Raw genomic sequence first — 23,495 nt, 5'->3', positions numbered from 1 at the left:
CAGGCTAACATATAAAGGTTTAGGCAACTGTTCGGCACTGTTTCCTCAGAAATCTTCATTGTTTTTTTAATTGGCTTTTTAATATGAACACTCGTCAGAAAGTAAGGACTACGCCCGGTCAAGCGAATGATAGCGACACCGGGTCCGATGGAGAAACTACGGCAGTGAACATAGGTGAGGGCACCGCAGCATACACACCGACACATGGTGCAAACGAAACGCTGGCATCTTTGGTGGCAAGCATTGCATCGCTTCGAGACTCTGTAAAAGAACTTCGAAACGAAACGAGTCGTAGTCAGATAGAGGTGCAGCAGCTTCGACAGCGGATCGAGGCAGAGGCTAGTAATGTCGTTCCAACTGCGGGTACATATAACAATTTTTCACAGCCTCCACCGACAGCACCGCAAATAACAATACCACCAGCGGAGTTGCAAGCATCGTCGTCATCAAACCCAATGTGGCTGGTAGAGAGTTCCGCCGTAAAATTACACCCACTACCTACCTTCGATGGCAATCCAGAGGATTGGCCTCTATTTTTAGCGAACTTCAGCGACAGCACAGCCCAGTTCTCCTACAACAACCGGCAGAATTTAATGCGACTGCAGAAAGCACTTCAGGGTAATGCAAAGCGGTCAGTAACGTCAATGCTAATATACCCTGATGACGTTCCAAAAGTTATGAAGGAACTTGAATTCAACTTTGGACGCCAGGACTTGCTGATACGCTGCCAATTGCAGAAAGTGCAGCAGTTTCCTGCCATTAACGATAGCCACCTTGAGCAGATATTACAATTTTCAAATCGTGTCGCCAATATTTCAGCGTTTTTTAAGTCAGCCAAATGTGAGCACCATCTTATGAATCCCATGTTGCTGGAACAATTGGTTTCTAAGCTTCCTTCATCCAAACAATTTGAATGGAGTAAGTATGCCGCTAATGTTCCCCGTTTCCCCACTGTTGATGTATTTTCAAATTGGTTGAACGATTTGGCAAAAGTAGTGGCGACTATGCCCGGGGTTAGTAACAGTTCTCTGCGCTCTAGCCAACAAACATTACCACAGCCGCGATATAATGCACAAACTAATCGTCAGTCCGGACCAAATGGAGGGTCAGCTCGCAGAGTTCTTCATAGCAACGACGAGCAACTGGCATGTCCTTCATGCAACGAAGCTCACGCTTTGCCAGAATGCCAAAGATTTCAGTCGCTCGACCTAGTCAACAAGTGGTCACTGGTCAAACAACACCGTCTTTGTTTTGGATGCCTGGTAAAAGGTCATAGCCTTTTAAATTGTCGTCGCCGCAAGCAATGTTCCATCAACGGTTGCAAACGTATGCATCATAAGATGTTGCACAAGGATATGGGATCATCATCTACGTCGTCGTCCGACCGGGAACGAATTTTGAATTGTCGAAAGGACCAGGTAACCAGTCTTTTTAAAGTTGTCCCAGTTACATTGTCAGGTCCTCGAGGAAAAATATCTGTCTACGCGATGTTCGATGAAGGGTCATCAGTGTCGCTTTTGGAAGAAGATGTCGCAACACAGTTAGGTCTACGAGGTCGTGTCATGCCTCTCACTCTTCAATGGTACGGTGACAGCCAGACAACAGAAAGCTCCAGGAAAGTGTCTCTTGAAATAGGAGAAGTAAATAGTCGCCATACATACTCACTGAAAAACGTCCATACGATAAAGGGTCTCCATTTGCCAAAGCAATCATTTGAAAAAAGTAAGTTTAATCATTTAAAATCTTTGCCTATAGAGAACTATGAAGATGTCGAACCAGTCTTACTGTTGGGTTTGGACAATTGTCACTTGTGTTTGTCCAACAAAGTCGTCGAAGCCGGACATGATCAACCAGTAGCAGTGGAAACTAAGTTGGGTTGGGTGGTATACGGACCACACCAACAAGAAAGCGTTGACATGCCCAGGGTGCTTCATATACGTAAGTCGGAATCATATAAACAATTAAACAATTTAATGGAGGAGTATTTTTCAAATGAGAGCTTTGGGGTCCGGAGTACCAAAATCGTATTGGAATCGGATGAAAATCAGCGAGCCAGGAAAATCTTGTTAGAAACCACAAAAAACATCGGCCAGAGGTATGAAGTAGGATTGCTTTGGAGACAAGATTTTACCGAACTCCCGTCGAGTTATGCAATGGCGAAGCAGCGCTTATTGAGTACTGAGTGTAGAATACAGAAGGATGCCGTTTATGCTGAAAATTATAAAAAGGAAATCGCCAAATATATAGAAAAGGGGTATGCCAGAAAGCTGACACAAGATGAAGCCGCCATTGAAAATCCCAAAACATGGTATCTCCCTCATTTTGGTGTTGTTAATCCGTCGAAACCGGGAAAACTGCGTATTGTCTTTGACGCAGCCGCCGTTACAAATTCTACATCGTTAAACTCCGCACTACTGAAGGGCCCGGAACAAGCGCAACCGCTTATAGCGATCATCCATAAATTTCGCCAAGGTATTATTGCAGTAGCCGGAGATATACAAGAGATGTTCTCTCAGTTTCACAAAATCGCCCGGGATATTCTGAATGGCACGCGAACGCCAACAAAGCGAGAACTGTTAGGCATATCTATGTCAATTTATGACCCATTCGGACTTCTGGCAAACATCACCATATTTTTGAAGCTGTTAGTTCAGTCATTATGGCGACTAGAAATTTAGTGGGATGAGGTAGTACCTCAAGACTTGGCACATCAATGGAAGACATGGTGGGAGAATTTTCAGTCGGTGAAGAATTTCACGGTGCCGCGCTGTTATTCTGCATTATTGTCTGTTGCTGATGACATTCAATTACATATTTTTGTGGATGCAAGTTCCTCGGCATACGCCGCCGTCGGATATCTCCGAATAAAACGAGGGAACGAGGTCGATGTTACGCTGGTTTCGGCCAAAGCAAGATGCACACCACTCAAGGGTATGACAATACCACGTTTAGAGCTACAAGCCGCAGTTTTGGGGTGTCGCCTAAAAGAATCATTGGTCCACTGTCATAACTTTCGCATCAATAGTACAACATTTTGGAGCGAATCCAAAACTGTCATATTGTGGATTCGTTCAACTAGCAGAACGTACAAACAGTTTGTCGCATTCCGCATAGCTGAGATTTTAAGTACGACAACATCGGATCAATGGCGATGGGTTCCTACAGCGCTTAACGTAGCAGACGAAGCAACGAGAACGTCTACAACATTTCAGTACGGTACACGGTCAAGATGGCTGAATGGTCCATCCTTTCTCCATGAAGAAGAATCACGCTGGCCGCGGGAAACATGCGAATTGATGTCTGAACAATGTGCTGTGGAGGAAGCACCTAAAAGAGTCATACTTACAAACCAAGGGGAATATCCAATCAAATTTTGTAATTTTTCTTTATATTTAAAGCTCACCAGAGTCCTGGGTACTAAGGTTCGCTAAAAACACTAGTATCACATCGTCACAAGGGGGAATTAAACGCCATGGAAATTGCCGATGCGGAAAAAACTATTTTACGTCAAGTTCAAACCGAATCATTCGCCGAAGAAATACATTCCATTAAAACGAAGAAGTCAATATCGAAGTCATCAGCCATATATCAGCTAACGCCGTTTTTAGACGATGATGGTTTGTTGAAGGTCAACGGTAGAATTGATGCCGCCTATTGTTTACCTCTTTCCGCGCGTCGTCCTGTAATTCTGCCACAAAATCAACATGTCACGCGTCTAATCGTCCAGCAATACCATAGTAAGCTGCATCACCAAAATGATCGTCTGGCAATAAATAAAATACGCCAAAAATTTTGGGTTCCACGCCTAAGTGCCGTGTTGAAATCCATCAAGAGGGAGTGTCCAGTGTGCATTTACAACAATGCGATGCCAGCTACACCACTCATGGGTCAGTTGCCAACAGATCGCCTTACTCCATACGTTCGCCCATTTTCTTACGCCGGTGTCGACTATTGTGGGCCATTTTTTGTTGCAATTGGTCGAAGAAGGGAGAAGCGATGGGTTGCCCTATTCACGTGCCTGACAACACGAGCCATACACTTAGAAATAGCGGAAGATCTATCGACTGACGCATTTATTATTACCTTTAGAAATTTTGTCAACCGCCGAGGAGTGTCAGTGAAGATTAGAAGCGACAACGGTACTAACTTCGTGGGAGCCCAAAAAGAACTTAATGAAGAAAACCGTTTATTTGACTTTAATCTTATTGAACAGGAAATGTCTCGCCTAAATATTCAATGGGTATTCAATTGTCCATCTAACCCATCAGCAGGAGGTTGCTGGGAGCGCCTCGTACAATGCATCAAAAGGTTATTACAACGAGTCTTAAAGGAAGAAACTCCGCGACTGGAAACGTTCAAAAGCGTACTGATAGAAGCCGAAAATATCGTAAACAGCCGCCCGCTAACTGAACTGCCTGTAACGCCACAAGACGAGGAGCCCTTGACACCCAACCACTTTCTGCTTGGATGCCTCAACTCAACGCAAACTCCTAGTATAAACGACGAGCATGTATGCCTTCGAAAACAATGGCGAATATCGCAAAATATAAAAGATCGACTGTGGAAGAGATGGACCACCGAATACTTGCCTCAACTTCTACGACGCTCTAAATGGAGAGATCAGGCAACGCCTTTAAAACCGGGGCAATTAGTGATTGTGTGTGATCACACTGTACCACGAAGCAAGTGGATGCGAGGTCGGGTGACGGAGGTATTCACTGCGAAAGACGGCCAAGTACGGAGTGCTGTGGTTCGAACCGCATCCGGATTAATACGTCGACCAGCGAGTAAGCTAGCCGCTTTGATGGTTGGTAAATCCTCATGCGGATCCACCGGGGGGTGGGATGTCATTTCATAATAAATTTAGCAAACAACGCAAATTAAAATATATTGCTGGGCTACTGAGCTGATCTAATTGTCTGCTGGGTTTGCTCAGTTATTTACCTTTTTAATACAAGTTACGGTGCACTTTCCAACATAGAAAACCATACAATAACAAATACATGCTAATGTTGTTTATTGCTTTGAACATTACTGCAATTTCAATGCATAGCGGCATAATCGTATGATTTTGCTGTTCTTTCATTGTGCACACATTTGTATTTATACAGGTACCAAATTGAACAGCAGCACAGTTATCGAGAAGAAGACGAGTCGAGTGGCCAACAAGGGCAGCAATTTTTTTAACGCGTCATGTCAAGTTAATATTGCCTTTTAAATCTGTTGTATTTTATTTAAAGTTTTACCGTGTTAATTAAATGTAATCTAAATACATAAAAAACTTTCGCCTTTTATTTAAAGTCGTCGACAAGGACATTAGTGAAACTTTATGTCGACGGCGACGGCAGTACTTTACATTAATGCCAAAATAAAATTAGAACAAAACTGAGTTAAATTTATGACATTTAATTTATTTCATTTAAATTATACAAGTCAATAATTATTTCACTGCTTTGATGTTGTTGTTGTAGCGATAAGGTTGCTCCCCGAAGGCTTTGGGGAGTGTTATCGATGTGATGGTCCTTTGCCGGATACAGATCCGGTACGCTCCGGTACCACAGCACCATTAAGGTGCTGGCCCGACCATCTCGGGAACGATTTATGTGGCCACATTAAACCTTCAGGCCATCCCCTCCCTCCCCAACCCCAAGTTCCATAAGGAGCTTAGGGTCGCCAGAGCCTCGTCTGTTAGTGAAACAGGATTCGCCGCGGATAGGTGAGGTTGACAATTGGGTTTGGAGAAGCTATATGTTGCGCTGGCAACCTGCAGGGTTGCGCTACACAGCCCCTTGAATCTGGTATTTTAGTCGCCTCTTACGACAGGCATACCTACCTCGGGTATATTCTGACCCCCCCTAACCCGCTGTGTTGACATAGTGGCTACCGCCACGGTTATGCACAATTTTTTTTGTGGGTAAAACACAACAACAACCACATGAAAATCGCCAACTTCAACTGCAAATATCTCCGGACAGAAATAACATTTTTCTTTTCCGCCTTTGGATTATTGTTCTCGAGATTAATACGCGTCTTTTGATACCTCACTCGAAAATTTTGGCCCAAATTCCGGTGGGTACCGTAAACTGCACTACTACCGAAAATTTAAAATTATAGAGTGAAATTTTTTTCCAAAAAGGAAAAAGATGGGGGTGATTTATGATCGATCGAGATTATCAACTATCGCCTCGAAAACAATCGATAATTTTCCACTAATAAAACTATCGATGGTACCATGCAGCTCTACCGCTACAACTGTTTCCAACGCACGTGTTGATTTGTCGGCGTATTTTAGCAGGATTGTCTCACAAAATAGTTTAAAATGGTTAAATTGCAGAAATCATTAACCAAACCTTTGGAATTAATTGAGAAAAGAAAAAAGAAAGTATCAACACCACCTCTTGCTGGTATTTCGAAGCGAAGCAAAAAAGATAAACAAAATGGTTCGTTTGAAAAGGCAAAGATGCCAAAAGAACCAAAATTAACTAAAGCTATAATTGAAGATAAAAGCTTGTCAGTTCCAAAAAAAGTAAAAAAGACCAAATTAGGCAACGGTGACGAAAAACCAACTGCAGCAGATTTTAGCGAAGCACCGTTAAAAAAATTGGAAAAGAAAAAGGATGCTCATAAAAAGCCATTGGTGCTGGTCGGGCTGGAAAAAGAGCAAACTACAAACTCCAAGAAAAGGCCGTTGGTGCTAGCACCACCTGCAGCTCCAAAAGCAACAGATACCTTACTGAATAAAAAACAGAAGAATAAGTTGAAACTACAAAAAAAGAAAGTTAAGAAGCCTACTGGTGTTGAGCATTTAACTCCTTTGACGAAATTAAAGAAGAAATCCGCTGCTAAACGGGCTTATAAAAGACAACAAATTAAATTAAAACGCGAGGGTAAAAAGAAAACTAAAAAATCGCCGCTAAAACGTTTATTCGAAGCACCACCTTTTGATGAAGACAAATTCAATGCTATTGTAAACGAGGACAACGTTAAGAAAATTGCTAAGGGTCTTAAGAAGCAAGTGGAAAAAGAGGTAGTCGAAAAGAAAACAGCTATATTTAGTGATTTTCAATACTTCTTAAATGTGGCTTGCTTTAAAATCCCCAATGCACCCAAACGAGTTGTAAAGCTGTAAGTTAGCAAATTTAATAATTAAATGAAATTTTGTTAAAAAATTCATTTTAATATAGAAACTTGAAGCATTCTTTGGTTGATAAAGACGATAACGTAGCTATAATTGTATCCGATTTGCAACGTGGCGCCAAAGTTGATTATGATCCTACAATTCAACATTATGAGGATATATTCCGTGAAGCCGGCATTGAAGGCCTAACTATTATACCATTCAATAAGTTGCGAAACGAGTGCAAGACGTTTGAAACTGTACGCAAATTTGGCAATACCTATGACTACTTTCTTTGTGACGGTCGTTTGGTAGGACATGCATCCGGTTTTTGTGGCAAGGTATTTTAATATACGCTAAGTTCTTGAAGTTATAGCTGCACTTAATTTAGAGCTGAGTTAGGCTCTACAACAACAAGCTGAGTTGGGCCTTGACATTTTGGTTACATTGAAGTTTGATGGGTTAAACCCTACACATTTTTTATTATTATTATTTTAACTGCATTTTAGAAAAATTTAATGTATTTCAGAACAGCTCAGATATATTCCTCAATTTTTTTTCTGAAATATTTCACTAATTTTTTCAAATGCATTTGCACTTTTATGAACCAGATTTGCCAATTTCTGAAAAGTATGACATTTTGTAGATACAACAACAACAACGCTTGGATGGGTATTTTTTATTGAATAGTTACATTCATAAGCAAAAAAGTAATTTTTAAACGGTAGGAGTAGGGAGGAAGAATCCCACGGTAAGCCCGTTAGCGCAGATAGCAGGTATTGCTTTTGAACCGATTCTAGCTTGTCGCAGTGGGTCTGATACGAGTGTTTTCGTAATTTAACTCGATTCGAACGAAATTTCTGTCGGATTTGAAAAAATGTATAAGATTTACATAATATTGTCTTGAATTTACAAACATTATTAAAATAAATTAACAAGTTAATATGTCTAATAAGCATTAACTGCCAGGGCTATCCGCTCGATGGGAATTAGTTTATCGAATATTTTTTTTTGCTTTTTTTGTTTTTTTTTAACGTAATGTTAGATATATATGGCCAATTTTCCGGTTGCTAACGTTACATTCGTATGGTTTTTATTTAGTTTATACGAAATAATAACAAAAATGTTAGAAACGTTCAAGGTTCTGCTACTTATGCTATCAGGTAGACCTATACCTTCATTTTAAGAGTAACATTAGTTTGATGGCTACCATACCGTAAAAGTTATAAGCGCGTGAAACGCACTGCTAACGTTACATCATTTGGAAGTGAGATCAAGATACAGATCATGTTTGGTTTAATTTCTGCGAACTTGCTGAGATAATCGTGCCAATTTTACTTCATATTATATAGCAAGGATGCCACAAGGTCATGGCATACCGCTTTATCAAAATCTTTAGGATTTTTTAACGTAATTTACATAAAATAAGGCACTGCCTACGTTACAAAAAGCACTGCTAACGTTACATGTGCGAAAATTGAGTATCTCTACATATAATAAAATTGTAACCGTTGATCTCTGTACATTGCAGATATACAGAAAATAAAAAAAAGATGCCAGTGGAATCCAAATGAACAGTTTTTAATTTTTGTCGGTATGACTGTCTATCTGTCCTTATGTTTGTGCGCGGGTCACTAAAAATTGGAATGATGGAATTGAATGAAACTTTCACCATTGCATTACTAGATGTCTACTTTATTATATTTCGGGCTATGACATGTTTTCTTACAACGGTTTTTACTGTAGCCCCTATTCCATCCACACAGCCTTTGCCATGCGAGGTAGCAAAATAATTCCTAAATATTTTTATTCCAAATTTTATTTCCAAGTACGGAATTAAAGCAGCAATGAACTTGTTTTTGAACTGAGAAGACGGGCCATCACTCGAAATTTTTAAAATTTTAAGCGATGATGGTAGACTTGAAAGTAATTTCCATAGATAAGTAACTATAGTATCTTTGGTATGACTTAGGTTATCAGAAACGTAAACTTTTGCCTGCAAGGCGTTGTTATAGTAAAAACCTCTTTTAAATAAAGTAAGTTGACGCTGATTCCAATGAGCGTTTTGTACTTCGTCCTGTGCTTCGCAAACATAATTTTCGGCGAAATCTATTTGAAGAAGACCTTCGCCAACTAACGCCGTGCTTAAAGCTCTTGGCCGATCAAATTCATTGAATGTTAACGCCTGCTCACGTTTGTTAAAGCTATGTTCTAAAAACTGTGGCCATAAGTTATTTACATAATTAATTAACTCATCCATATTTCCACTCTTCTCCTTCTTCTCTACCCGCTTAGTTGAAACATCTTTTTCCCATGCCGACCATTTAAGCGTTGAAGTAGACGGAGTGTTTAGTACAAATTCCTCCATCTTAGATACGAATTTTCCAGAGCATTTTTCACAATTACCATACCAGCACGCTATCGACGACTCTTTGCACAGAAAGTGGTTAACAAAACTATTGTCATAATTAGGTATGTTTTGAACTTTTTTACATAAAGTTGTAACGGCTTCTATGTATTTGGAATGATATGTACACAAACACATGTTGTGTGGCATGTTATTTGCTAGCTTCACATACTGTGGCCGTGTCCGAGTAAAATGAGATAAGGAACAAGTATCTGCAATAAAATTAACAACAAGTAAGAAATTTAAAAACGTGTATTAGTATGAGCCACAATACCTCTTCTTTTACTTATTTGGTCTTCATCAAATAATGCAAATGCTTCTCTGATTGATAGAAGCATATGCCTTGTTGGCAGTAGAACCTTATCCCCAGTATTGGCGCACTGGTATTTTTTAACGTCCCGAATCTTTGGCGAAGTGAGTGAAATGTCATCCCTTTCATAAAATTTGGTGATGTCAGAATTGATTTCCACGTTTGGAGAATAGGTCTTTTTTGGAGGAATCAGTTCACCCGACAATTTATTTGTTTCCCAATTTTCCAAACTTAAAATTATTCTCGAAGAACTTCTGTTTTTTTCGTTGGCGAACGTGGAAGGGCTTGAACTGCTTTAGAGACAGCCTTTTCTAGCGACTGGACAGATTTGTAGGCCGTGTGGCGTGCATTCTTATCATCGTCGCTAACAGCTACATTTTCATGATTGACTTTAGCCAATCTCATTCTTGCCCGACACTTTCTTACCCTCTCACGAACATATTCTCGATTTGCTTTTTGAATTTCATTCATGGCTTTCAGTGGTCATTTTTTCACATCTATATAAAAAAATAAATGTAAGGCGCGATAACCTCCAAAGAGATCTAAGGCCGAGCTTCTCTTCCAATTTGCGTCGTGCTCCTCTTGATTTTTCCCTACAAATTGGCCGGACGGGACCTACATGTTTTATGCCGACTCCGAACGGCATCTGCAAGGCAGATGAGTTTTCACTGAGAGCTTTTCATGGCAGAAATACAATCGGAGCGCTTGCCAGACACTGCCGAGGGGCGACCCCGCTTAGAAAAATTTTCTTCTAATTGAAAAATCTTATTTCTAAAATTTTGATGTTGCTTTGCCCGGGAGTTGAACCCAGGGCATACGGTGTGATAGGCGGAGCACGCTACCATCACACCACGGTGGCCGCCAATCACATCTGCTCTCTTTTTTTCCCTATATTTCTTCATTAATGCCGCTTGTTTTTTTTTTGTAGTCCCTATATTGAGGCGAGTTCTTCAGGTTTTCTTTATATTTTTTATTTTGCTGAGCTTTCCTCTCCTGTGTAAGGGAACGGAAAGGGACAATTTTATTTTAAATAAAACTCACTGCTAACGTTACATATTTTTTAAGCTAACAATGTCTTCAAATCTTTGGAAATGAAACTTTTTTTAATTGGAACGCGAGATATACCTATAGTATTAAGTAAATATATAAACAAATTAAATGGAAACGTATTTTAACGTGTTTTAAAAAAACTTTTTTGGTTTTGCACTACTAACGTTACATACGATTTTTGCGGCACATTTATTTTTCACATAACTGCTAGTTGGAACATAACTTTTTTAAAAACTTTACGTGTTATGATATTATAGATAATTTTCTAATAGATAAAACTTGAACGACTAAATTTTATTTGCAAGAAACACGTTATATTTAGCTTTTTGTTTGCTGAACTACTTCCGACCATATTTTTTTTATTCACAACGTTTTATAAAAAGAGCGAAAAGTTTAATTTAAAACGACTAAAATTGAATGACACTATTTTCAGCAGCTACTATAATATGTCATGAACCCCGCAAGACCACAGTGCTTGCAATATTTGACAAAAAAAAAAAAAAACGACTTGGTTTACTTTCCCAGAAAATCGGTCATATGTGCTTTAATGGCTTTGACGAAATTATTGATTGAAGTTATGTTCACTTTCGTGAGTATTTTTAATAGATCAATCCAGTTGCTTTTTAGGTAGCGTCTGCTGGCTTCTTCGAGGACAGGGCATTCCGCGAATATATGTTTTAATGTTAGATCGTTTGACAGAATGGGCAAGACGGTTTTGGTTCTCCAGAGAGGAGGTATTGCTGCGTGGAAAATGTGTGACCAAAACGAATACGTGAAAAAGTTTTTATGTGCCATTTGGGAATATCTGTCGGATAATTTGGGGTTTCTGGGATTAGGTTAATACTGGGGTGGCAGATTTCAAAGGGTGTTTAGAAAGCTTTTTCAATCCCTAAATAATCACCAAAGCATAAAATTATAACTTTCAAAAAGGCAATTCGACACCTAATTTGGTATCGAACAGTTTGTATCGAACGTTCGATACGACGCGTCGACAATTTGTGTTACGGAAAGCGAAAACGATTATTTTATACTCGTTCTTGATCGATATCGAATTACGCAAAGCCACCCCTGCTGTAGTGGTGGTGGTGGTAGTATTGCAGTGCTTGCGTGCGTTTACGGCGTAGATGATTTAAGATGAATCGACGGCTACCTCGTTTCTCTATAATGTTGCATGTCGTTACTGGTGCCATAAGTACTGATTTAGCGGCTAAGTCTGCTACGTTGTTGTTGTTCTTGTTTTTGGTGTTGTTGTTGTTGTTGCTGTTTTTGGTGTTGTTGTTGTTTTTGGTGTCGTTGTTGTTTTTGGTGTCGTTGTTGTTTTTGGTGTTGTTGTTTTTGGTGTTGTTGTTGATGTTGATGTTGTTGTTGTAGCGATAAGGACACTCCCGAAGGCCTTGGCAAGTGTTATCGATGTTGATAGTCCTTTGCCGGATGCAGATGTGGTACGTTCCGGTACCAAGCACTACCATCTCGGGAACGATTTATTATGACCACATGAGACCTTCTAGGCAATACCGCCCTCCCACCCCCTAGATCCATGAGAAGTTCGGTATTGCCAGAGCCTCGCCTGTTAATGAAACAGGATTCTCCACGGATAGGTGAGGTTGAAAATTGGGTTTGGAGAAGTTATATGCGCTGGCAACCTGAAAGGGTTGCGCTACACAACCCCTTGTATCTGGTATTTTAGTCGCCTCTTACGACAGGCATACATACCGCGGGCATATTCTAACCCGCTAGGGGTCGAAACTGCAAGTTTCCTTGGACTCCCATTGTTGTTGTTGTACCTTTAAAAACTCTTCCCGAGGGCGTCGAGGAGTGTTGATGGTCCTTTTCTGGATATAGATCCGGTACGTTCCGGTAACAAGCACCATTAAGGTGCAAGCCCGACCATCCCGGGATCTATTTAATATGACCACATTGAACCTTCAAGGCCATCCCGCTCCGCTCCCTAAGTCTATGAGGTACTTGGGACGCCAGAGCCTCGGCTGATAAGAAACAGGATTCGCTACGGATAGGTGAGGTTGACCATGGGGTTGGAGAAGCTATAAATTGCCTTGACAACCCCTTGAAAGAGTTCCGCTACACAACCCCTTGAATCATTTGGGTATTTTAGTCGCCTCTTACGACAAACATACCTGGCGCGGGTATATTCTAAGCCCCTAACCCGGACGGGTGGGGTGGGGGCTCCTGTTATAGGACTTTTATAACAATGAAGAACTGTTACCACAACAACAGAAAGCTAACAGTGGGCCTAAATATTTCCTCAAATGCAGATAAAACTAATTTAAACTCTCAATGAAATGTGAAATAATAATTTAATTTGAATGTTGAAATATTGCAGGTATTCCAAAAACCACGCACCACTTTCCACACAGTTCGCATGCAAAATCAGAAAAATTTGAAACGCGAAATTGAGAAATCGCTAAGTCGTACTGCTTATAAACAATTGCAAAAAGGTGATCTTATATCCATACCAATTGGCAACCATAAATTCACCAAAGGACAAATAGCTGAAAATGTTATGTTTGTAATGGAACAATTGAAGAAAACATATCCGGGTGGTTTCCCAAATATACGTAGCATGTATTTAAAAATCAGTTTGGCTGGCACATCAGCATTACCAATTTATGTGAGCGTTGCTGAAGCACCCGCGGAAACACCGAATGTAATTGGTCCACGTGAGAAACGTATGTTAAAATTGAAACGTGAAGCTAATGAAGTTTTGTCCAATTTCAATATGACAAAGCAAGCTGACCTGTTAAAATTATCAAAAACTGATGCAAAGCGCAAGCGTAAATTGCAAGAGATGCGTGCAGTCATCGGTAGCACAAATAATATAATAATACAAAACGCAGAAGATAGTACTAGCGGTAAACAGAGTGTTGTACCAGCTAAGAAATCTAAAACTGAAAAGAGTGTTGGTAGCTCAAGTAGTAAAGCAGAAAAGGAGAAAGAAAAAGAAGAGAAACCGTCCATTGAAAAGGAAGATGATGATGCATCGGATGGTGATGAGGGCGAAGCAGAACAAGAAGGTGAAGATGAACATGATAGTGATGAAGATGATAGCGACGATGGAGATAATGAAGATGATGATGATGATGATGACGGTGACGAAGATAATGAGGATGACGATGATGATGATGAGGACGATGATGAAGCGGGAGATGATTCAAGCGAGAATGAAGATGGTGATGATGATGAAGATGAGGATGATGAGTGATTGCAGTCATAACAATTTATAAGTCTGAATTATTAAGTACACATATATTTCGATTTGCATGGCAACATAAATTGCGAAAATGATTGAATATTATACATACATAAATAAATGGATGCAAAACAACTATCATTATGTTGAACAGCGCATATGAGCGCAAGGTTTCGGGTTATCAAATGAGTAAAATATCTCCTAGCGGATGAATAAAAATCCCTTCCGAGGGAGAATGGGCGTGCAGGGGATTCAAGGGGCTGATAAGCGCAATACAAAGCTTTATAGCTTCAAAGCTTCCGCACTACCTCCCAGCAGCCCCGCTGCTCAGCAAGCCACAACAAGTACCCGCTGCTGCTCGCGCCCCACGGCGCCACCAACTCATAGGGCTGCTCCCACTCATACCTACAATCTCCGTAGTAGAGTCGGGAACAATGCCGAGCATCAGCCCCTTCCCACGTCTTCTTTCCCGGCAGCAATCGTGTAGGTCAGGGAAACAGACTCTTAGTCCCTACCTCCTTTTGCACCGTTTGCCAGCACAGAATATATATGTTTGCGACATCCGCCCAATGTAGCTCCTACCTGGAAGGGTTCCACTTTCCTAGATTTTCTGGTATCCGCGACGGCAACCCCCCGACGGGTTTCATTGCGCCATGTTGCCAGGCCGCATACCGAAATACACCGGGTATCCCAATGCTTACCCAAGGACGTCCAGTCCCAGAGCCACAACAGCAGTTGCGTCCTAGCCTTTCACAACCCAGGCGTAGCCACCCGTCACTTACTCCCATACTGACGACGTCTCCCCCGTATCACTTCAGAATTCTACAGTTAAACTGTAATGGACTAACTGGGAAGATCACGGAGATAGTCGATTTCATGAAGCGGCACAAAATCCGCATTGCTGCGAATCAAGAGACTAAACTCACAGCAAGATCTACTCTGCTGACTGGGTATAATGTTCACAAAAAAGATCGCGAGAGCGGAAATGGAGGCGGCCTCGCAGTTATCATACCCCATCTGTGCAATATCATATATTTGATCCCGACCTCGGCCGAAGGGACAGTGTCTTAGAACGTCAAGGCCTATCTGTCCGGTCAGGAGATGCAAACCTAGAAATCATCAATACCTACATCCCTCCTGCCACCTGTTGCCCCAGTAGATACCGCCCTAATATCAGCGCCTTACTCACTGGCAACAATCGCATTATCTTAGGCGATTTCAATGCCCATCACGATCTATGGCATTCAAACTTGCGGGCGGTCAGTAGGGGTGAGATGTTGGCGGATCAAATAGAAGAAACACAGTTCTGCACAATAAACGGAGACGTCCCCACACGTATGGTAGGAAGCTATCACAGTTCGTCGGATATGTCAATCGTGAGCGCAGGACTCGTAAACTGCGTCAACTGGCAGCCGATGGTAACATTGGCATCTGACTACCTGCCTATACTTATTTCACTCGAGCATACCGCCGACTTCATGGTCACAGAAAAACGCACTTTCATAAACTTTAACAAAGGAAAGTTGGACGAATACAAATCCTTTACAGACAATCGCTTTGCTGCCTCCCTATCGCGACTGATGCCCGCCAAAGGGGAGCGTGCTTTCTGCAGGGCCAGAGCCGCGTCTGTTAGTGAAACAGGATTCGCCCCGGATAGGTGAGGGTTGTTGGACTCAGGAGCCAACGTCTCCATCTTGGGGAAGAATGGTGTAGAATTCCTAAAAGATAACGGCTTCGATTACCAGCCCTTATATGCATTCGTATATACCGCGGGTAGCAACAAACACAAAATCTTAGGCTCAGTATCTTTACCGGTCACGTTCAAGAATACCACAAAGGTTATTCGTTTTTACCTTGTTCCTTCACTTCTCCAAGAAGCTTACTTCGGGGTAGATTTTTGGAGAGCATTTGCGTTAGCTACCGAAATATTCCCAAGCATAGAATGCATAGAGATTAGAAATGAAAAGGACGAAGAACTCAATCTCCATGATTTGTCACCAACCCGGAGAAGAGAATTGCAAAAGGTCATAGATACGTTCCCTTCATTCGAAAAGTTAGGCCTGGGGCAAACGAAGTTAGTGGAACATACCATTGACACCGGTGATGCTGTTCCCATAAAAAGCAAACATTTCCCTCTCTCGCCACCGTGGCAAGCCGAAGCTTTTAGCGAAATAGATAGGTTACTCGAACTGAAAGTTATAGAAGAATCAAACTCTCCGCGGTGTAGTCCGGACCAGTAGGAAACCAGGTAAAGTTAGGCTGTGCATAGATTCCAGGAAGGTTGTTGTTGTTGGAAGGTCAACGCGGTGACTAAGAAGGACTCATACCCCCTGCCTCATATCAACGGCTTATTGAGCAGACTGAAAGATACGCATTTTATTAGTGGCATTGATCTGAAGGACGCGTTCTTCCAGATCAAATTGACAGAGTCCCCCAAGGAAAAAACAGTATTCGCAGTTCCGGGGAGGCCTCTGTACCACTTCAAGGTAATGCCCGCAGACTATGAGTAGGCTGATGGACAAGGCAATCCCCTCGCGTCTGCGGGAGAATGTCTTCGTCTACCTGGACGACCTGATGGTATGTAGTAAAAAATTCGTTACTTAGGGTATCTGATAGGCAGCGGTTGTTTGAAAGAGGATCCAGGGAAAATAGAAGCGATGCAAAACTTCCCGATCCCTAAATCCCCTCGGCAGGTGCGTGGGTTTGTGGGCATGGCGAATTGGTACAGGGCATTTATTACCAATTTTGCTGACTTGGCAGGTCCTTTGACCGACTGTCTCCGTAAGTCATCAGGCCTGTCCAATCTTACCTCTGAAGCTATGAGGCCTTCGAAAAACTAAAAGTAGCTTTGAGTTCCGCTCCTGTCTTGGCCCAACCTGATTTTTCCAAGGAATTCCTATTCAATGCGACGCGTCCAAAATAGGTGTTGGCGGAGTGTTGTTCCAGGTCGATGATGAGGGCGCTGAGCATCCAATCGCGTTCGTGTCGAAAAAGCTGAATAATGCTCAACGCAATTATACAGTAACCGAGCTGGAATGTCTCGCCGCCATAATCAGCGTGAAGCGTTTCCGACCCTATGTTGAGGGATTACCGTTTCGGATTATCACGGACCACTCCAGTCTCAAATGGTTAATGACACAAAAGGACTTGAGCGGGAGGTTAGCGAGGTGGTCACTTCTGCTGCAAAGATACGATTTTAAAATGGAACATCGGAAAGGCACGCTGAATGTAGTACCCGATGCGCTTTCGCGGTTTGATGTTGATGAGTTAACTTTCACTACCACACCCGGGGAAATAGAATTAGTCTCTCCCGAATTCAGCAGTAAGGAATATCTCGATTTGATTCGGACCGTCACCGAAAATGAGGAATCGCTTCCGGACTTACGAGTGGTGGACGGTGTGATTTTCAAAAGAGTTAAATTTCGTAAGGGGGTGGAAGGGGAAGAAGACTCGCTGTGGCGTTTGTGGTTGCCAAAAGGGTTGACTGAGGAAGCAGTGAGATTATCACATGACGCTAACCGGAGTTACCATGGCGGGTGGCAGAAAACCCTAGAACGTGTTAGGCATAAGTACTTCTGGTCGCAGCAGGCTAAGGACGTCAGGGACTACGTATAGCGTTGTGACACTTGCAAGGCAGTAAAACCCACTAACCAACAGTCGAGACCACCTATTGGGAGTACCTTTGAATCCGAAAGGCCATTTCAGCGATTATATTGCGACTTCCTAGGGCCGTATCCGAGATCTATGCGGCGAAATCAATTTCTTTTTATAGTACTAGACCATCTTTCAAAATACGTTTGGCTAAAGCCCATGCAGAGAGCCACCACTGTTAACGTTACAAATTACTTCGCTTCCGAAATTTTTCCAGCTGTAGGGGTCCCTCAGTTTATTCATATTGACAATGGTAAACAGTTTATCTCGAAGGAAATGAACCAATTTTTAGTAAATTACGGGGTGATGCACGTGAGGACGGGGTTATATTCTCCTCAAGCGAACGCGTTAATAGAGAAATTGTTTCGAAGATTAGAAATTTCCTGAAAGATAAACCAGATCATACCGATTGCGATAAGCATATACATGAGATTTTACCAGTTTTGAGAAGTGATTTTCATACGGCAATTAAGTGCTCTCCTTATTTTGCATTATATGGCTAAAATATGGTCCAACATGCCTCAGCGTACAATATGTTAGAGAAACTCGGATGCCTTCGGGAAGACCAGGTTACGATAGTGAGCAGAACTGACAAGTTGACTAATATTCGTGAGCAGATCCGTAGGAATTTAGGTCAGGCAAAGGATAGGGGAGTAAACACCTATAACAAGCGCTCTAGGCAAGTCAACTACAAGGAAGGTCAGGAAGCGGAAAAACTTTGCCTTAAGTAACTTCAAACAGGGTATTAACGCCAAATTCCTGCCGAAATACCTTAAGTGTCGAGTGCTCCGAAAAATAGGCAATGCACTGTATGATCTCGAGGACCTAAACGGGAAATGGATAGATCGCTTCCATTCTTCGGATATTCGTCCGCAATAAACCAACAAGAACGTTTTGCTAAATTTACCAACTGATTTTTTTTACTTAAAAATTTGATTTGTTTACCTGTCTGGGCGTTTTGGCGGTCGGGGACATCTCGCCCCATATTCTCCCCGAGAAATGACATCATAGGATGTTCACACGCGTACTCACGGAGAACCGTGAACAGCCTGGCAGTCCACGCTTGGGTCGGACTAGCCTTACGGAGTTTGGACGAGTTCTTATCAAAATGTTAACACCCATATTTTTTTTGCCTTTCTGTGGTGGCGATAACCACTAGAAAATACCATACGGAGTTTTTACGAGTTCTCCACAACAAATGTCTAATTGCCGCAAAGCCTTTTAAACTAAGAAACAAAATTACTTCACTATTTGACATAACTTGATTTCTTTTTTTATGGACCTTGTTGCCCAGCTAGCTTCGCGGTAGAACTTTGAGACTCTTATCTTAGGGGTGAGTCGTGCCCCACGTTGCTTGGCATCGGAGGTTCCTGGAAGTGGCTTCCCACAGGTGAATCAGTTTCCTGTTCGCTTCATCGTCAGATCTTCAAAGCGAAGCAGGTTTGTTATGGTCCACTTGGGAGATTCAACCTTGGAACGTACCAGTTGGCTAGTGATAGGGAAAAGGTAGGATTCACCCTCACTCATGTCTGCCTGGGGTGGTTAAAACAAAATTTTGTTGGTTTCGTTCGGGTGGAATCACCAAAAAAAATTCCCATGACATTGACGAATTTTCAATAACACCTGGCTCAATGGTGTAGGTGGCTCATCTCATCAGCTGATTTTATTCATTTCATTGTACTGACCTAGAGATTGTCAAAAGGAGATGGAGAACGTTAAATGCAACAGATGCATTAACAATTATGCACTGCCGGGGGTGGTAAAGTTTTACCTAATCTAGCGCACAACGTTCCCACAGGACACAAAAGTTGCAAAGTTTTACGCTTTCTCTACGTTCCATTCACCTAACATCAACACAAAGGGTTGACAGCCTTAACCCGACATGTATAATGCTGTAGGGATGAGTTAACCATAACAACGAACCAATCGATAATCGCCGGCACAGTTAGATAACTGCGTTCTTCCATCGCTGAATGGAAGAGAAAAAAATTTTCCACAAGACCATGGCGTGTGTGGCCATTTTGGAGGGACAGAAAGAAAAAAAATTGCCACGCTGACGAACGGAGTCAGACAAAAAGTCTGAGAAATCATCGAAACTGTGCAGTTTCCCATAAAATAACTTTTGCTAAATAAACTGTGGACATTTAGTGAAAAATTTGCATTGCTTTTATCGTGTGCCATTGAGTGCATTAATATTGAATTTCGTGTAACAGAATAAACCAAGAAAGTGGCAAAAAAGTTTAACTTTCAAAAAAAAAAAAAACTTTACTTATTCAACTAAGCAAAAATCTACAGTTCTTTGCTTTTGCCAATTTTTGCCTTATCAAAACGATTTATATACTTTTTTTTAAATCCGCCAAAATCAAATTTTCAAACGCTATTCAAAAAGGAAAGAAAAAAGGAGAAGTTTTGTGCTCCTGGCAGGCAGGAAAGTTTGAAGGTACATTCCAATTTTAACGTGTAAGTGCAGTTTTGTAAAAGTCCAAAGCAGATCTAAAATTTTGGGCTAACAAAAGTAAAATTTGTGGTCGGATAAAACTTGAGTGCCAATTATTGGAGTTCTATATTCGTTTAGATCTCAAGAGCAATCTGCAAGACTACCACTTGCATTTAATGCATTTCATTTTAATCGTCCAACATCAAAACATGCAAGCAAAGCGCTTATACTGCCAGACGCAACCACAGCCATTTCGACGCACCAACCACGAGCGCAACCGCCACCAACTGTGCCAACCACCATCGCCAGAGGCCACAATGACCACTTCGACCGCGCAACCACAACCGTACAATCCCATCGGCAGCGCCAACCAAACGCACAATAACCACCAGACTTACCACTGCCAGCACTAGTAACAGCAACCAGCAGGGCCGCCTCATATAGGCCTGCTGCAACACCAGCTTTAGTAACAACAACCAGCAGGGCCACCGCATATAGGTCTGCTGCAACCACCCAGCTGTGACAACTTACCGGTAATGACACCCCAGCGGGTTAGGGGATCAGAATATACCCGCGGTAGGTATGCCTGTCGTAAGAGGCGACTAAAATACCAGATTCAAGGGGCTGTATAGCGCAACCTTTCAGATTGCCAGCGCAATATATAGCTTCTACAAACCCAATTGTCAACCTCACCTATCCGCGGCGAATCCGGTTTCACTAACACACGAGGCTCTGGCGACCCCAAGCTCCTCATGGAAATTGGGGGTAGGGTGGGAGGGAATGGTCTGAAGTTTTAATGTGCATATACATAATTGTGAAAGGGGCTTTTAAATTTACTCAATTTATGTTAAATTCATGACCTAATACAATTTAAAAATGCGCCTATACATAAGCTGTAAACGGGGCCTTTAAATTTAATCAATTTATGCTAGATTCATGACATACTACCATTTAAAATATCCTTAAAAATATGTATATACATAAGCTGTAAATAGGGCCTTTAAATTTAATCAGTTTAGGTTAGATTCATGAAATAATCTAATTTAACATATGCTTAAAATTATGCATTTACATAAGCTGTAAAGGGGGCTTTTAAATTTAATTAATTTATGTTAGATTCATAAAATATGAAATAATCTAATTTAAAATATGCTTAAAAATATGCATATACCTGAGTGGTAAAAAGGGGGGAAATACTTGATATCTATATTAGAGTTGGGTCGTTTCATTCTGAACTTGCTCAATTGACCGGGTTTCTCTACTGAACAAGTGGACTAGATCTTCGATCGCGATTCTAATTGTTCTTTTGGTTCATTTGTTCCCTTTAGTTTGTTTGATCTTAGGTTATCCTTTCTCCCTTCTCGTTCGCGAGCATTGTTATTTCCTATATACCTACGCAGAAATTCTGGGCCCGAATGTCGGTGAGGCTACTTGCACCAAATATGTGTGGTATTCTTTGTGGGTGGCATTGCTGCAGCAGTGTATGTATGTACTAGTAATGGAAAACCTCTTTTGTAAGAAAACTAATAACGTTTCTTAAACTCGGGAGGATCTTATTTACAATTCACGTCTATACTCTTTAAATTTCCTGGATCTTCCGAAATTCGTTCCTTTCTTTTGAAGTTAATTCAACCCATATGCATATACTACCATATTTACTCATAACCCATTTAAATATATATACGCAAAGCCTTGCAGCATAGCCACCCCCATCTATACTGGGTGGTTTTTTGTTTTTTTGCGGGTGCAAGCAGCAGCGGACATATTTGTTTGAAAAAGAAAAGGGAACCGATGAACAAAAGGAATAACTCGTTCGTTCATCAGAAAGAACTAAGGAATCGAATCTCTGAAATGAACGAAAAAACTCAACTCTAATCCATATGAATGCAAATTGGAATCTTTTTTTTTCAGGCCTGAAATGTGTTTTTTTTTATGCTATGCACATATATGACGCCTAGGGCGTATTCGTTCGAATATAATTAGATTGTAAGGAAGAACGCTTTTGAAGGGTGCGAAATAGTGCCGCTGACGGCCAATAAGCGTTGAACCTTTTACGCTAGGTTCATGATTATTGAGCGCTAATATGTACGGCATACCAAATTTGTATATTTCGAAGTATTAAATTTAAGATGAATAACAATTAAATATTTGATATCACATGCGTAGGTATGAAAAATGTATTAACTATAGGTGCTTAATTAGCTTTAGAGACTGGACATGCAAATTTGTATATTGCATAACCCTAATTGAAATGTAAAACAGAATATATTATTTAGACGGGTCCGGACTACTTTCATTTGCCCCTATTGAAAATAAGTACATTCATACGTACATAGAGATATTTCAGTTGTTTTTTTTTTTTTAATGAATTATAAATAAAATATTGTAATAATGGGAATGCTGGCGTCTATAATCATTTAGAAGGCACATAGGGTATTCAGGTAAGGGGCCACCGAAATACAGGTGCGACGGTGGCCATGGATTTTGAGGGTGGGATATGCATCGGGCGTCGCAACAACACCCGCGGCGCCCCCAAGTTATATTCGGCCTTTTGTATTTATTCCTTTTCAGCTTTTTTATTTTAATTTTCAGCCGTTTTTTTTTATTTTGATTTCAGAGTTAGTAACCGGTCATGTCCGGTTCGGTAATTTTTGTTGCGTTTAGTTTTTTTGAAGTTTTTTTTTAATTTAAATTTTTGAATGTTTAACGGTCTGTCTGTGGCATCCGGTTCGACCGGATGTTGTTTTATTTTGAATTATAAGCGTTTTGAGTCGGCTCTGCGATTCTGTCAGTTTTTTGAATTTGACAACTGAGTTTTTGAATAGGCATGATAGGAACATTTTTCTGTTTATGGCGCAGGAACAGTAAGGTTGGCAAGGACCCAACCCAGCTGACATGACTAGCCACTGTGCACCACTACATCATGCCGACTGCCTTCCTTGCTGCTCCCATAGAAAATGCGTAAACCATAACAGATGGCGCCCAACGTTTTGGTGTCCGAGGCACTGTCGCGATGACAGTTGCTGAGGGCGTCATAACAGATCGCGCCCAACGTGGCACCCGAGGCGCTGATCTCAGTGGTCAGTTCGGGCAGCGTGTGAAGTTGACCATTCCACCAGTCCGAGGTGAGCAGCCGCAGGAGCAGCCACCTGCGTTGCGGTGGAATGGTTGACGGATCAGGTTGTCCGGACTGGTCATCGGGGGCAGTAGCTGACGGAGCCATGTGACTACACGTCAGTCCTCCGGATTTGTGTATTCACCCGGTGAGGCAGTGCTGAACGCACTTAGTTTTTTTGTAATTGGGGTTTAGTTTTC

At 41.4% G+C, this 23,495-nt stretch overlaps 2 protein-coding genes across 2 annotated transcripts; one reads left to right on the top strand and one right to left on the bottom strand.

Annotated features, from left to right (window-relative positions):
* Window positions 1-6,238: 6,238 nt before the first annotated feature.
* LOC137254552 (ribosomal L1 domain-containing protein CG13096) lies at window positions 6,239-14,227 on the top strand. Its single transcript, XM_067792294.1, has 3 exons — window positions 6,239-7,125; window positions 7,185-7,458; window positions 13,226-14,227. Exons 1-3 carry the CDS (start codon window positions 6,320-6,322, stop codon window positions 14,102-14,104), a joined length of 1,959 nt encoding a protein of 652 aa, XP_067648395.1. The 5' UTR covers window positions 6,239-6,319; the 3' UTR covers window positions 14,105-14,227.
* LOC137252918 (uncharacterized) lies at window positions 8,808-10,865 on the bottom strand. The gene is made up of 2 exons (XM_067789051.1): window positions 9,799-10,865; window positions 8,808-9,736 (listed from the first exon to the last, which is right to left on the bottom strand). Exons 1-2 carry the CDS (start codon window positions 9,860-9,862, stop codon window positions 8,808-8,810), a joined length of 993 nt encoding a protein of 330 aa, XP_067645152.1. The 5' UTR covers window positions 9,863-10,865.
* Window positions 14,228-23,495: the final 9,268 nt, after the last annotated feature.

Source organism: Eurosta solidaginis, chromosome 5 (assembly GCF_040869045.1).
Source record: "Eurosta solidaginis isolate ZX-2024a chromosome 5, ASM4086904v1, whole genome shotgun sequence".
NCBI lineage: Eukaryota > Metazoa > Arthropoda > Insecta > Diptera > Tephritidae > Eurosta > Eurosta solidaginis.
Note: the sequence above shows the minus strand (reverse complement) of the source record. Positions and strands in the feature narration are given on the sequence as shown.